Below are 16,322 nucleotides of genomic sequence, written 5' to 3' on the forward strand. Positions count from 1 at the left end.
ATCGACCCACTTTGCGTCGTGATTCGCCAAATTCAGACGTCACAACAACGTGTTGGCGGTCAACTAAGTCCGAACACGTATGAAGTCTCATTCAAAATCCCGTGCCCGCGAAAACCCGATACAGTGTAGGGCGCCACCAGCGGCAGTACTAAAAATAAGTAAGAATTTGCCGGGATCAAAAAAAAAAAAATTTCCAAATATGCCAAAGTAGAAGCGGCGATTCCGATGAACAATTTATTTTTTCTTCCTGGCCTTAGAATGTATTTGTAAATTTACAAAAATACTGCAGCAATAGTAAAAACCTTCAAGTTCAAGTTCTGGTTTACCCTGCTGTTAGATTATCATCGGTTATCTCAGGTTAAACCAACAAAATAAAATTAAAAAATACAACAAAAAATAGATATAGACCTATTAGGCTCACGCTATAACTAGTATCTAACCGTATGGCATTGTCAAAGTAGGATATCTGGCTGGACAGAATTTGAAAATTCGGGGGGGGGGGAGGACATGTGAGAGGCTGAGCAGGGAAGCGTCAGATGGGGTGCCCCCTATCTTGCGTGGAAAGTTTTGAGAAGTTAATGTGTGCAATGGAGCAGCTTGGTACAATGTGTGAAGTGTTGTCAAGTTGTTTTTTTTTTACTAAGTAAAAACTGTTGGAACACTCCAAGGGGGAGAGTACGAGAAGGGATGCCCCCCTCACGCATCGAAAATTTCGAGGAATTGATGTATGTATCAGTAATGGTGCAGTCTGAGAGTTTTTTAAAATTTCTTTTGCACTCGATAAAACTCTTATCGGGCATCTTCCTTAAATTAACCGGGACCAAGAACATGCCTAAAACCCTGTGTCAAGTGATGTGACAAGTTCGCGTCACAAAATGTTGTCGCTTTCAAGGAAATAGAAGCGAGTATGGGGCGAGTACTCGGCCGTGTGATGGCGTTTTGGGGCACCCCAAGAAAAAAGGTCCGCCGGAGAGCACAAAAAGTTCCAAAATGACGAAATTTTGCCGTTTATCTCTCGAAATTCAAATAAATGAACTTGCTTTGCAGATTTACCTTATATTCAAGCATATAATTGTCCTTTTTTCGACATACAGCCACCTAGTAGGTCAATTTGGGATGAGAAGCCTCAACAGCTACGTAAGTTTTAATCCAGAGTGTTACATTCTTTCTAGAATATATTTAACTACTAAACAATCCTGCATCTTTCCCAAATTAATCGTGACCAAAAACGGAAAAGCCTTGCATGAATTGATAATCCATAGTCTGCAAGGAAAGTAGTAGCAAACTTGCCGACTTGCAGCAATTCAGGTTGAACTTGAGATTAAAAGATAAAACTATTTTATACTCCAACGGATGTGTAAAGTGAGGTGAGGAGTTAGATTCAGAAAATGTCGTGCCTCTAAAGGAAACAGAGACGGGTACTCGGGCGTGTGATGCTTTTTGGAAAACTCCAAGATAAAAAAAGTTCACCGGAGCCAACAAAAAGTTACAAAATGGCGGAATTTCCTCGTTTTCGCTCTCGAAATAAATAAATAAATAAATAAACAAACTTGTTTTTGAGATGTATCTTATATTCAAGCGTTTCAAGCATATTGACCCTTTTCGACATACAGCCACCTAGCAGGTCAATTTTTGGATGGGAAGCCTCCACAGGTAGGTACGTAAGCTTTAATCCTGTCAAAAAACTGAGAGTGTTACATTCTTTCTAGAAGACAATTAGCCTTTAAACAATCCTGCATCTTCCCCATATTAATGGGGACCAAAAACAGCAAAGACTTGCTTGCCTAAAACTCTTTCACTCCAGTGTACTTGTAAGTTTAATGACCCCGAGTGACCCAATGCCAATCCAAATTGCCGAAAATTATTATTTTTTTACTTGTTTTTGTACCCTGTCTGAACTTTTTCCGATATCAGTTTATCCTGTTCACTGTTATGCGGAGTATTTTGGTGACCCACGAAGATAGTCCGTAAATAAAGTAATAGCTGAATTTTAGTTTTCTAACCTGAATAATGCTTGCCTAACTTGAGTATCAGATTTCGAAGGTTCGTGGAAATCTGTTTTTGCTCCCAAAATCTTATTCAATGTCGGTAGAAACTTTGTAGAGTTTAGTTAGTTAGTTCACTGTCATGCGGAGTACTTTGGTTATCCATAGTCTGCAAGGAAATTAGTAGCTGAATTTGAGTTTTCCGACATGCAGAAATTCTAGTTGAACTTGAGATTATTGCGAAAGATACGTGATGAAAAGCGTTTTACACTCCTACGGAAGTGTAAAGTGAGGTGAGGAGTTAGATTCGAAAATATTGTTCCTCTCAAGGAAACAGAGGCGGTTACTCGGCCGTGTGAGGGCGTTTTGGGGCATCCCAAGGAAAAAAAGATCCGCCGGAGCGCATAGCAGGTCAATTGTTTGACGAAAAGCCTCCAAAGGTACGTAAATCTTAGTCCAATGAATAAACTAAGAATTTCACATTCTATCTAGAAGAAGTTTAGCCACGAAAACAATCCTGCATCTTTCCCAAAGTAGTGGGGACCAAAAAACAGCAAAGACTTGCTTGCCTAAAACTCTTTTATTCCAGCGTACTTGTAAATTTAGTGCCCCTGAGTGAGTCGGACCCGATGTCAATCCAAAGTACCGAAAATTGTTCGTTTTGTTGCTTTGTTTTTGTGCCCTGTCTGAATTTTTTCCAATATCAGTTTGTCCTTGGTGCAGATGAATTAGTTCATGCGGAGTGCTTTGGTTACTCATTAAGATACCGGTAGTCCGTAAGGAAAGTAGCAGCAGAGTTTGAGTTTTCTAAGCTGAGCAATGCTTGCCTAACTTGAGCTTCAGATTTCGTAGGTTCGTGAGAAATCAGTTTTAGCTCTCATGATGTTCCATATCAGTGGAAACTTTTGTTGAGTTTAGTTAGGTCAATATTTTGCGGAGTACTTTGATTATCTATAGCCTGCAAGCAAAGAAGTAGCTGAATTTGAGGTTTCTGACCTGCAGAAATCCTGTTTAACTTGAGATAAACATGTGAAAGATACGTGATAAAATACGTTTTACACTCCTACGGATGTGTAAAGTGAATCATGGAAGGCTTTGCTGTTTTTGGTCCCCATTAATATGGGAAAGACGCAGGATTGTTTAGTGGCTAATTGTCTTCTAGAAAGAATGTAACACTCAGTTTTTTGACTGGATTAAAGCTTACCTACCTGTGGAGGCGTTGCATTAAAACTGGACCTGCTAGATGACTGTATATCGAAAAAATGTTAATTATATGCTTGAATAGAAGATAAACCTGCAAAGCGTGTTTATTTATTTGAATCTCGAGAGAAAAAACGGTGAAATCCGGCCATTTGGAACTTTTTGTGCGCTCCGGTGGATCTTTTTATTCCTATGCGATGCCCCACACGCCCTCACACAACCGAGTGTGTAAACCATTTTCCGAGCACGTTCGTAACAATAAACAATTAAATGAATCTATCTTTATCTCAGTTTTTAAACAAACATTACCTGGCGATCATTTTTTTAATTCACAAGCTTACTGAACGTTTTAGACCTAAAACGTAAATGACTTTATGGTTAAAGTATGTCATTTTACTGCATTTGCAATTGTGGTTTATTTTTGAAATTGAGCATACATTATTTACAAGATTAAAGTCTCGCTCTTCACAAAGGAACATGAGTCACTGGGTATTTATATTATTCAATCGTCAAAACAAAAATTTACGCCTTAATAGCAGCTGTCATTTTTTTCAGAGTTAGAACAGTTGAGTATGTTGAGCTGTATTTATCCATCTGGCAATCTTTGAAGCCGCGTTATAGCGATCAATTGGCATTGATTATCATGAGGAGATATGATAATTGCGATTCAGAATGCGAGCATGAAATGAAGGATTGCCAATTACGACGTATGACGTCTAGGGACTAGCATTTCAACAGAAACATAAATAGATAAAGGTTTTGAGTCCTTGATGTGAGACAGGACTTTAGACCTCTTACCTCTAAATGTGCCCCAAATTGAATATGTCGATAGAATAGTGAGCTCTTTCGTCGTTCACGTCTAAAGAATCAACAAGATGTTAATGAAAATAAAACTTCGATTAATGACTTTCAAACTTTAGTTAAGTTTGATGGATAGAGTCCCGACGCCAGACGAAAGTAGGTGGTCCCATATAGAGAACTGACTAGAACAAAATGCATCGCCTTGGATATATTGTGGAATTGGAAAAAGCTCCTGCCCAATATTTACACGATTCAAATTATATTAGAATATGTCGATTCATAATGATTATTGACAAGTAAAACTGAGCCCAACTGCGATCATCGAGTACCCTAAATCGGACAGATCAGACCTGACCGATTTTTTTACGTTCCACTATAAGCTCCATTTGACACTAATCGATGTCTTAATGTAACATTTTTTAATTTTCTATACACAAATGTATATTAAAATTTTTCGCGCGAGTCTACTGGTTGGATAAAACCCTCAAATCCGTAAATCGATAAAGTCTGTCATACATCTGACATTTTCCTTGTTGAGATGAAACCCCGTGACATTCCATTTATAGTAAATCAAGTTCTTGAAATCGCCGACGAAATCAACGCAACTGTAATTAGGCTTCTAGGCCTAGAAGTATATCAGCTATCATTTGAAGGAACGATATTGCAGTGTTCTCTGAATCTAACTATATTTGCTCCTGAATATGGAAACTTATTCTTTGCAAGTTAGACTTGATTAAAGGCATGCGTATCACAAAATTAAGTAGTTTAAACCATCTATCGAAAGTTTTAGTCGGCTAAAACCATCTTTTAATATCAAAATATGCTTAATGTGATTTGATGTGTGTTCAGATTTTAATCTCTTTTAGAATGTTTTAAACTAGATGTAGACAGGTTTTCGACAAGATTCAGGTTCGAACGCACAAGGTATTAAATTTACATGATTCATTAGACTTTAACCCAGGGTCCTCACAAGGTTGGTCAAGCTTTACCACCAGTCCTCCCAGTTGCAGCGTTCCAGATTTCTTTCTTTTGGCGGATGGAGATCTCAACTCAGAGTTCGCTCTTCCGTCAAATATCAATTTATAACACCCCTGGAAGGCATTCTGCAAGCTATACATGCCGTAGCTAAACTCAAACGATTGTGAATTCAGCAGATGTCTCGACAATATAGGTACTAGTAGAGCGAACATTACTACTCGGGAGATCCTTTGAAAGCTACCCTGTTACATTGTCATCGACGGTTATCACACGGATAAAAACTATAAAATATAGAAATACAATGTCGATGTCGACAGGATTACGCATATTCATACGGCGACTAGTGGTTACCTTGCACAAACGGTGTACAATAAACAGGACAAAGACTGTAAGTACAATACACTTTTGACACTTCTCTAATTCAAAATACCGATAGAGTTCAAAGTATGGCAGAGCAATGACAAACAATAAAATTATCAAGTACATTTTATTGTTTGGAGGAAGGTCACAGTATTTGAAAAATATAGTGAGAAATTCAACAAGATTGTCTTGCACAGATGCTCCCCGCTTTTAGATTCTGACTTCATGGTTTTACAAAGTTGAAAGCTCTGAGACAATATTATCTAAATTAAGTATTGCTGCTCATTTGTCTTTATTTTTACCAACTAAAAATACAATCGCAGAAACTGCACGGAAAGCGTCATCATGCTGTGATAAAACAGATTAATTTTTTGGGCATAATTATGAATTACGTAAAGATTGTAAACTTACTTGGGTATATTCTACTGAAAGAACCGAATATAAATACATAAATCTGAATACATCACAATCTGACGACTTGATGTTATCTTGCTGAGGTACAAATGAAAAATGAGAATAACTAAGAGTTTAACAAAGGTATAGAGACTTCTGAGAAGCAGTAATGAGATTGTACGACGTGTGTATGACTCATTATATTTAAACTCTGAAACGATAAAGTTATGGAATAAGCTTCTTTCTGTATAACTTAACCAAGCTGTGTATATTTATCACCAGATTTTCTTTCGCTGTTATATGGACAATGAGTCCGAAATAAAGTCTATAATAATAATAATAGGGGTAGGATTCTCACTGGTGACAAAAAGATACTCTTCTACCAATTATCAGTTTTTATCAAAAGTTTTTACATTCACTTTTGATGGACTGAAATTAAATGTAGGTGAAATTATGTTCATTTGTCAGTGACCTTACAGAACAATCTCTTATTGAATTCACAAGTTCCATATGATTGAATAAGTCACATGTTCAAAGCAAGGAAAAACTTTCTATACAGATATTTATTCTTAAATACCTAAATGTATAGCTGATTGAACCATATTTCCGATATTTTGGAGTTGCTTGAGTACGAACGAGACCTTAAAGAAAATCCAACTGGCTAAAAGGAAGATTAACAACCAAATATACAGATGCAACAGTGGGCATGGGATATTAATAGTTAACAAACTACATTATTGAATGCTCAGGCTATAGGAAAGATAAATTTTGAGCTGTAAAGGCATGAGTGCAACACAAACCAAACTCCACTGTGTCATACTTTGGCGTATCTAAAACAACAATTAAGGCAGTCCTGGTACAGTTTCCACTAGTAGCGTAATTTTGAATCCTTACCATCTGCTCTTATAAATCTCTGACCAGGAATACGATCAAAATCTGCATGCACCACACACCTTCCTTGTTCGCTGAGAAGGGATATTTTACATTACATTGGTTCAATATCGATTACATACTATAAAGCGCCAAATGTAAATTTGCTTTTTGTTTCTTGTAGATTTGCATTGCACATTCAGTCTTCTCTATAAAATACCCTGCAAAATGGCATCAGAAAAACACAAAAAAGTCTACCAGTTCTATGATTTCTCCATCCACTCATTATACCTACACATTTTGGTAAACTATGGTGAATATTCGTACAAACAATAGCCTGGCCCTGTCACAGGCTCTGCCTGAATTCCTCGTCTGAAAAATAAATACAGAAAAAAAATATTGAAACATGTCTTAAAATATACAGTGATAATTCATATGAATTGATACATGTATTTCGAGCATATTTGTTTTTCAGACAATGGCAAGTAAATATCATAAGTGGTTTGACCAACCTGACCATGCGGCATCTTTGTTCAGCAAGTCGGGGACCAGCAGTCTTGACATCAGTAACATCAGCTGCACTCCACAGACGCTCACCAACAGTACCAGACAGTGGCCTAGAAGGTCAAGGGAGAGAGAGAGAGAGAGAGAGAGAGAGAGAGAGAGAGAGAGAGAGAGAGAGAGAGAGAGAGAGAGAGAGAGAGAGAGAGAGAGAGAGAGAGGTTTTGAACGAAAAACCTTCGCAAGCAAATTTCGAAAAGAATCATTTTTTTATCATTTTAAATCGAAAAGATAGTTGAATTTACTTATGATATGCTCCTGAAGTATTACATACCAGAGTCTCTCTATCACATTGGTGCCATCAACGTATTCTGCCCACATACACGCCTCGCCGCCCAGTACTAGATCTTTTTGCTGCTGGGTGCCTGTTTACAAAAGACAATCGTAAAGGAAAATGTGGACTGCTGAAATCTCATTCGTTTCAGTTTAGATTTCTTAACATTTTAGGATACAATAGACAAGATGTTCACCACAAAGGGAGATACATACATGTCATTGATTACTTTTGTGACCGAACGGAAAGACAATGCTTGACAAATTTGATATTTTAGAATGAAGCTCTATAAGTGCAAATCATATGTCCAGATTGGAATATTTTTAAGTGAGGGGGCTTAGGGATACACAATCGAAAAGATTTGTACTACCAAATTGGAAATGAAGGCATACCAGAGAAGTTCTGTGGGTCAACTTTATAGTAATTCTGCCAGTCTTGATTATACGGATCTTTGACATAATTTAAATACCAGGGGGATGACAAGATAGTTTGGTGGCCAGCTTTAGTGACACTTCCCAGCTCATCCTGGTAGCCACCTTTCCAGACATGAATCAAAGTATCAGGCTCAACCTGGAAAAATTAACAGATATGCAAACAAAAAAGAACACAGTATGGCACTCTCTTCTCTCTTTTTCCAAAACGCTAAGAATTTTAGATGCGTACAAGACAAAGGATAAATGCTCAAAGAAGATTCATCTTTTTATCACGATATTAAAACTTGAGTGCATATTTATGTTCATATTAGCATGTTCCCTTATAAAAATGTTTAGTTAGGCCAAATAGAGAAAGCTATGCAACTTTGTAAAGTTAAATCACACATTGTTGGTGCAGCTATATTCTTTAAAAAAGGACATTATATGAAATGACAGAAGAGGAGGGTATATATGAAACATGTATTACAAACACAGACATACAAACACTAACAGACACACAAACACAAAACATTTAAAGTCCTGGTATACATATGAAAGCCAGAAACCAGAATACCCAGAAACAGACACAAATCAACGATTACCTGTACTTTGTTATCAAACACTTCTTGCCATACAATGTAGCCAGCCTTCAGTGTCTGCATTATTTCCAACAATTTCCCAATGTAGTAGCTTTCCAGTTTACTGTAGTCATCACCAAATCCCATTTGCTGCATGAAGACTGTTATGTCTGGATTGCTCTTCCTTATTGGCATGAAGGGCAAAAGACAGGATTTGTGGTTATTTAGGTAGATACTTGGCACTGTATCAAAATTGTGCAATGTTATTATTTTTAAACGAAAGGTACGCCAGTGCCATGATATTGTTGATGATTGCGATTCAACGCACTCTTTAAAAGATGTATCTTGAATAAGGTACTTGCAAATACAAAGATTTACGTATATATTCTCTAGGAAAGACGGTACAAATGAAACATGCTACATACCAGCAATTAAAACTGACTTCATCCCCACCTAGGTGGACGTAGTGATCTGGGAAGACACTGACAATTTCGGCGAAGAATTTCTTCAAGAAATCATAAGTGGAATTCAGCATTGGATTTATCGGACCGAAAGTTCCATCTGGTTTCCCTCCACTGTAACATGGGGTCAGCAAATCCTCCTGTGACAAACCCCATGATTGGGAATGGCCTGGGGTGTCGAATTCTGCCACCACGCGAATGCCACGCTGGCGGCCATACTCGATGATCAGAGCGATCTCTCCTTGTGTGTAGGAATGGCGGTATGCTGGCTTGAAAGCGCCCTTTAGCAAAACCAGGAGTAGTTTTAAAATGACAATGAATCCGAAATATCAAATACTTTGTTGAAAGGAATAATTGTATTAGTCATTTTGCTATTAGAAAGACGTACTGTACCCACTGTGTTGACCTAATCATACAATTACTCACAGTCTGTCAGATTGTGTACATGGATAAGGTCGTGAAAATAATCCTTAATGTTTACTTTTAATAAAAGTTTCTTAATTCCTAAACAGTAAATACCTTAGGCATGCATGGTAGATGTGTGATAAAAATACAAATAACTTTACCACTGTGTACTTGCAACCATACATGCAAAATGTTTAAAATGCTTCGAATGCAACACTTTAAAGCTTTAACTGGCTTGTTTCTGAAATGCATTGTTAGTTACTTTTTATTGTATGACAATCCAAGTTCAAGCAGTGTTGAAATGGTAAATATAATTACAACGAATGGAGGAAGGATTTCTATATTTCCGATATATCTATACAATTCCATGACGTGTGCAAAATAGTCTGCCAAATGAAAATGGCATCGTCCAAAGGACCCAAACGCAAGTCTTTCTTCAATTAAAATACGATTGCACTACCCAGGCACTGTAATTGGAAGATAGCAATAGTTTTGCTAGTCATCTTACCTTGGTGTGCATATCTGGGAATGCGCGACTTTGATAAGGAAAGGACTGGTCATCCACGATGTGCCAATGAAACACATTGAATTTGTTGTAGGCCATAGCATCCTATGAAATAGAATGAGACAGGCAGATGGTCCATGAATATGATTATTTGTTTGCAAAGTCATTTAGCGTAACGGTTCAAACCTCCATAAGAGATCTAACAATGAAACCAAAGGATGAAATATTCTTGGAAACATTCAGCGGCCCCGATGCTTGACGTGAATAAAATGAAAAATACGTCATTTTATCTGATGGGGTATCTGATAAAGAGAATACTTTTTACTGCACCTAAATGAACATTACGTTGCTGTGGTGAAATATTATGCTGGTTGTAATCCAATGAATTCAACGGTATGAGCATATCTCCTTTTTGTATGACTCAATGTTCTAAAAGGATCCAGGAATACAACATAAGGAATATCAATCAACTCACCAAGTTTTGTAAGATCACGGGTACTGTGATGAAATGTCTGCTGGTGTCTAGGAGAATACCACGATACTGGAACCTCGGCCAATCAGTGATTGATGTCATATTAATCACTTTCTGGTGAGAAACATAGCAAATTAAACTAACCATATTTAGACACACTGCATGAAATATAAATACTGGGAGCACTTATATGATGAGTTTGGTTATATGTTAACACTTTCACGGCTAGTGTCCTCTATAGCTGTTGAAACGGTGTATCAAGGACAGTAAGCAAGTAAATGTTGTTATCGAGGTTCCCATGCACCTTTCTAAGGGCTTGTCTCGATACTCACCAACAACCTACTTCAGTACAGGGGGCGTACAAGCTCATTAAAATCACATGTAGAGGTTAAAAAGTGTCCACCTCGACTTTATTTTTGTTGCCCTTTTTAGCCGTAGATTAGCTAATAATCAATGACTCTTCTCCCAACCTGACTAAAATAAGATGTAGAAATGGCGACACCTTCCCCTTTACATGTTTTTGTTGCTCTAGTTAGTTGTTGTCACTCACTATCAGGATTCGTCAATCACGAATTCAGCTTGTCAATCAACAATCCTTTACGTACAGCCACAGTGATTTTAATGAGTCGAATTCATTTGTGAACTATGATAATGGAAATTCATGAAGAGGCGGGTTAACAAAGTGAAATCTGACAATATCCATTTTGGAATTAATTAAACGATGAAATTTAATAAAAATGCTTAAAAAGTAGAGCTTTCACAGGTTCCTCTTAAAGGCACTGTTCGCGATCCTTGGGATCGCCTTTGGTCTAGTCTGTAAGAGGATTACGGAGGTGTGATAGCCTTTTATTTTCCATGGAAATTGTAAGCTGGTCGGTAAATTTTCTGATGAGACAATCTGGTGCCAACACATGCCTTTAAGCTTCCTGAAGGTACCACCACCCTTGGTATGGTTTTCATTTTTATATCAAAATATCCTGCATGACTCAAAGCTTGACAAGAAGACTGTTCACTGGAGAGTTCTTCACTAAACATGTAGAAAATCATTCAGGAAATAAAATGAATTTCCGTCCATTTGAAAAGAAACGATACGTTGATCATTCTACAAGCTGTGACAGCTAAGATGTAGTTATTCGATTGAACCAACACCATTTTTATTAATCTCAAATTTGAACAGCCATTACCTGACCATCTTCTGTCTCATAGACAAGCTGACTGAATGTTTCCAGGCCTGTGAAAAGATGGTCAAATATTATCGTTGAGAAAATATCGTAAGTCCCACAGCAATAAAACAGTGCATTTATGACTTGAACTCTATTTTCATTCTGGACATAAACGCAAATATGGGTATTTGTATAAACCAAGAAATCATGAAATCATTCTTGTTCTTGGCGACTGGCAATTATTAAAAGACAGGACACTTGTTTTATTCTTCTGCCAAATCTAGCTGTCTTTAGAACCAACTATTGACAAAAATCAACATAACCAACTCTGGTGATTAAAGATATGAAGCGAGAATTGGATTTAGATGACTCACTGCGTCATAAACCATCGAAGAAACGTTTTCTTGAGGGTCTACGACTGCGTAGAGGAATGAACATTGCATTGCCCGAGTCACATTTAGCACAGGATACTGCAGGCATTATTAGCCTAGAAGTTATGAATATGATCAATAAATGTCATGTACATGTATTAAACTTTTATTATACAAGCCTCCCCATGTATACCTACTACTTTACTTTCGCTATCTTAGTTATTTCAAAGAAAACATTCCTTATCTATTAATTACCCTCTATAACACCCTGCCAGTTACCAACGCGGCGGCTTATCGCCCAGACCAAATAACTCGTTAGCAGCCCATAAGGCCCGTCTTTAACCTTATGAGCTGCTAACGAGTTAATTGGTCAGGGCGAGAAGCCCCAGCATTAGTGATCGGCAGAATAAATTAATAAGGGATCAGGGAGGGCAATTAACAGATGTGGACTATTTTCTTTGAAATACTACACAGATATAGCAATGGTAAAGTAATAGGTATACACCCGAAACAGGTTAGGCATGTATAATGAAAAAAGTTAAAAACTTGACATTTATTAATATATTAATTTATTAATATATATACATAACTTCTAGACGAATAACGCCCGCATTACCCTGTGATTTTAGTTGAACCCACACAGAAAATGATGTCCGGTCACTGGTGTAGTAAATTATCCCTCTCACCTCTAAGAGCACCCCAAATTGAAGACGTGGAGAGGACAGCACCACTGTTGTTTACATCCAAAGAATCTGTAATGTTATCATGACAATCAAGACTTCGGTGATTTTTATACTCAAGTTTGACAGATGTGTCACCGTTTCGACAGAAGAATTATGTACACTCACAAAGGGAGAGAAAGGTGTTTGTCAATTACACAAAATAATAAATCATGAGTTTGCAATTTTCAACACATTTTTCAGATAAGGAAAATCATGAGGTATTTACCCACAATAAGTTGTCCATTGTAATACATTAAAGTGTTTGCCAGAAAGACTTAGTAGAAAAATACTTTTCTTTTCGACTTTTGTTTTGTTTTTGCAAAACAAGTCATACTGTGTGCTAGATAAACAAACTCTTTATCACATTCATAAAGCAGAGTCTTGTCAACAAAACAACACAGGCGGAAATATATTATAGACCAACCATGGGACTATGTGCCCGAGGGTATAGGTGACCATTTGCCCGACGCAATGAGGGCAAATCGTCTCCTGCCTCGAGGGTACATAGTCCCAGGTTTGGGCTATAATGTTTTTATTACATGCGTCTCTTACACAATTTTCACTCCAAATTTTTTGGTTTACATACAAATGACAATTATATGCTTTTCATGTTAGACAAAATCTGTTGACAAAATAGAATGATCATCATTTTCGAACTGCGCATCGATATATTTAAATCACTGTTATGTGGGTCATTAGTTTTTTTCTCACAATTTCGTAAAAATAGCATTTCCTATGTAAAACGTGTAATTTTATCAATTTGAAATCCCGAAGTTGTCAAGGTGAAAACATTAGTTTCGGTTCATTTTTCAGTCAAATGATAACTCTGCGGCCCGCGACGTCACCAACGGGTTACCATTGAATCCTATGTAGTGCACGCAAAATACGTAAATAGTTATGAAATATGAATAAAATCAGATTGATATTTGATCAGGGCTGAGCTTCCTCTCCGTTCTGCATCACTTGAAAAATTACTAACAGGGTTCAACAGAGTTGTCTTTCCCTTCAACTCAGTGAAAGCCAAAGTTCAATGTAGTATATTTCATATCAATATATTTGACGCCGGTTGTGTCAAGTGTAGTCAAAACGAGATCTTTATCTTGCGTACTGAAGAAAATCACTCGTATAGGTGTAAGCAGCGGCCCTTCTCTGTACATCAAATATATTCCTCACATTGTTTTTATTTGTTCTGGGATTCCATATTCCATATTCCATATTCCGTTTATTCCAGGCAACGATGTTATTCACTCTTCCACATTAGTTTATAATCTGAACAAGCATATCAATGTCTACATGAATATGACACAACACTTCGCGTAAGTTTGTTTCTTTTGCTATGTCTTGGATTAAACTTGCCCATGGAAAGTATGTGTGCCCACTCTATGCTTGGCCTGTATCCATGCTTATTCCGCAAAATTTCGAACACTCCTTAACTGGGATTTTCAACTAAAAGGCATCCTCATTATGTGAAATATTGGGAAAAACCCAGAAAGCATTCCCTTATTTATAAAATCTAGGAGTGTGTAAGATAATTGCAAATACAGTTAAAACCATCTCGGTGCTCTATAGTCTATAGATCAATGAGATTGTCTTGACACATCGATGTAGTCTGTTATTGATTGGAGCAACATGAAAACTTTTTGAGAAAAGAGGGTACGTGATGACGTCATAATTAAAAATATCATTTTCAATTTAGTGCTTACATGGCTGTACGTCTAAGAAAATTATTTATCAGATTTCACGGACCAGCTTTTGCAAAAAAGTACTCTTTTCTTCATGTTTTCAGGGACCTAGATGATAAACAAAAGACGGGCCCCTTTCCCGTGATTTTTTGAATACGCATGACATGAGTACCTATTTTCTATAAGAGGGCCATAACCGGGCCTTGGCTGTGGGTAATAGCTTCAGTTTTGCATGTTGGAAGGGTATAATGAAACTCACACGATTCGTTGGACTCTAACCCAGGTAGGTCTTCGCAAGGTTGGTCAAGCTTCACCAACAGTCCTCCCAATTCTTTCGACGTTCCAGATTCCTTCCTTCTGGCGGAAGAAAACCGCAATTTAGTGTCTGCTTTCCCGTCAAAAATAAGTTTGTGGTACCTCTGGAAGGCATTCTGCAAAATATCGCAGCTGTACATGCTGTAGCTGAACTCAAACGTCAGCGACCTCACAACCAATTGAGAACCATTGCTGGCCATCTGTTGGGGGAGTGGCCAAGGTGACCCAGATGTTCTTACAACAGTCGGTCTGGTAAAGCGACCATTTTCACCCGGAAAATCCTCTGAAACCTGCCGTGTTACATCGTCACCGACGGCTACAACGCAGTCAAAAACTACAGAACAGAGCAGAATAGCGATGACGACCGAATTACGCATATTGCTACAGCGGCTTGCGGTTATACCGTGTGCGAATTGTACCAGTAGGCGTAAACGTACGGATCAAAGTCCTTCCTGTGACATTTGTTCACTTGCCCTCGGAGGTCAAATGCCACACTCGGCGTCTAAACGATGACACCTCTACCCAATTTAAATAAGTTACGATAAAATCGTTACTGTTGAGACTGTGTTTGTCCCGTACAACCTATAGTGGTTCGCTATTTTTCTCTTTATTTTAGCATTTGTCACAATAATTCAATTTTTCCGTATTATTCATTTCTAGCTTGTATAGCCATGCAAGAGAATAAATTTTAATGGTTTAATCATGCTTACACAATTACGTTAAGCCAATTTAACGTTTTCAGATAACAAATCTGACATTGGAAGAATCTTGAGATCTGAAAGTTGCTTTTATTTTTAAATCAACTAGAAAAAGGAACTGTACTATAGACATTCAAGACGTTAAATCCTGCGATGCTATTAAAATCAAAGGCAATATTTTAGAAGTGGCATAGCCAATAAGTGATGACGTCAAAAGGTTTGCACTTATGGACGTGAGGACATTTAGGTTACATTCTGAAATGAGCGATAAATTCCTTAGGGGGTAAGAGTTTGGAATGGGCCTTTGAAACTTAGGAGGAAGTGATTGAAAAGAAGGGTCTCGATTGATTCTGTCTTATGGTGTCATCCTAACTCTATTCACGTTACCCGTGTTAAAGGAACATTTAAAGTACTTTTACAAGGAGAGAGGGAGTTAGTCATTAGTTTTATTGTGTTTTTTATAACAGTCAATACCCTTGATGGCTATCGTACCTAGCAGCACTGGTAGCATGTGAAGCATTAATCTTGAACCTGTAATCCACGAGAACAAGTTGCAAAAAGAGGGTGCGGTGTTCCATATAAGGTTGACATGATAATGTTATGCAGGAACTGGTTGATTTATAATGTTCTCTTGTAAGGGGCGACGTCAAAAGTCAGATAAAAAACTTACATCCCTAAGTTTCCCCCAACCCTAACCCCTAGAAACTTAATTGACTTATACTAACCTATTGCTGGGCTCTTTCTATATATGGAAAGCGAAGCAAAAGATCGGTCAATTTAGGGGTGAAATAAATATGACTAAGTAATGCATCGTTATCAGTGGGAACAAACTTTAATTTCGTGTTTCATTCAATGTAAATACAACAATACTAACAACTAACTTGAAGTTAATGAATGAACAAGAACAACAAGAAAGTCCAGTCCTTTCAGAGGTATTTAAAGACAAGAACTATCTCATCTGTCCTGGTGGTTGTAACAACTGCACTCTGTTTCATCCAGGGGTACTACACATGCATCAGAAACGTAGCAAACTATAATTATAAATTCTGAGTGAAAGAGAGGCCAACAGACTGCATTGTTCCGGCTAACCGGGGCAGGGGCGGTCTAGGTCTATT

At 37.6% G+C, this 16,322-nt stretch overlaps 1 protein-coding gene across 1 annotated transcript; it reads right to left on the reverse strand.

The window, feature by feature from the left end:
* Positions 1–5,437: 5,437 nt before the first annotated feature.
* On the reverse strand, positions 5,438–14,968 carry LOC139121156 (beta-hexosaminidase subunit beta-like). The gene is made up of 11 exons (XM_070685830.1): positions 14,454–14,968; positions 12,477–12,542; positions 11,441–11,487; positions 10,260–10,370; positions 9,788–9,889; positions 8,839–9,155; positions 8,438–8,597; positions 7,815–7,992; positions 7,423–7,513; positions 7,100–7,204; positions 5,438–6,959 (listed from the first exon to the last, which is right to left on the reverse strand). Exons 1-11 carry the CDS (start codon positions 14,884–14,886, stop codon positions 6,896–6,898), a joined length of 1,674 nt encoding a protein of 557 aa, XP_070541931.1. The 5' UTR covers positions 14,887–14,968; the 3' UTR covers positions 5,438–6,895.
* Positions 14,969–16,322: the final 1,354 nt, after the last annotated feature.

Source organism: Ptychodera flava, chromosome 21 (assembly GCF_041260155.1).
Source record: "Ptychodera flava strain L36383 chromosome 21, AS_Pfla_20210202, whole genome shotgun sequence".
Lineage (NCBI taxonomy): Eukaryota > Metazoa > Hemichordata > Enteropneusta > Ptychoderidae > Ptychodera > Ptychodera flava.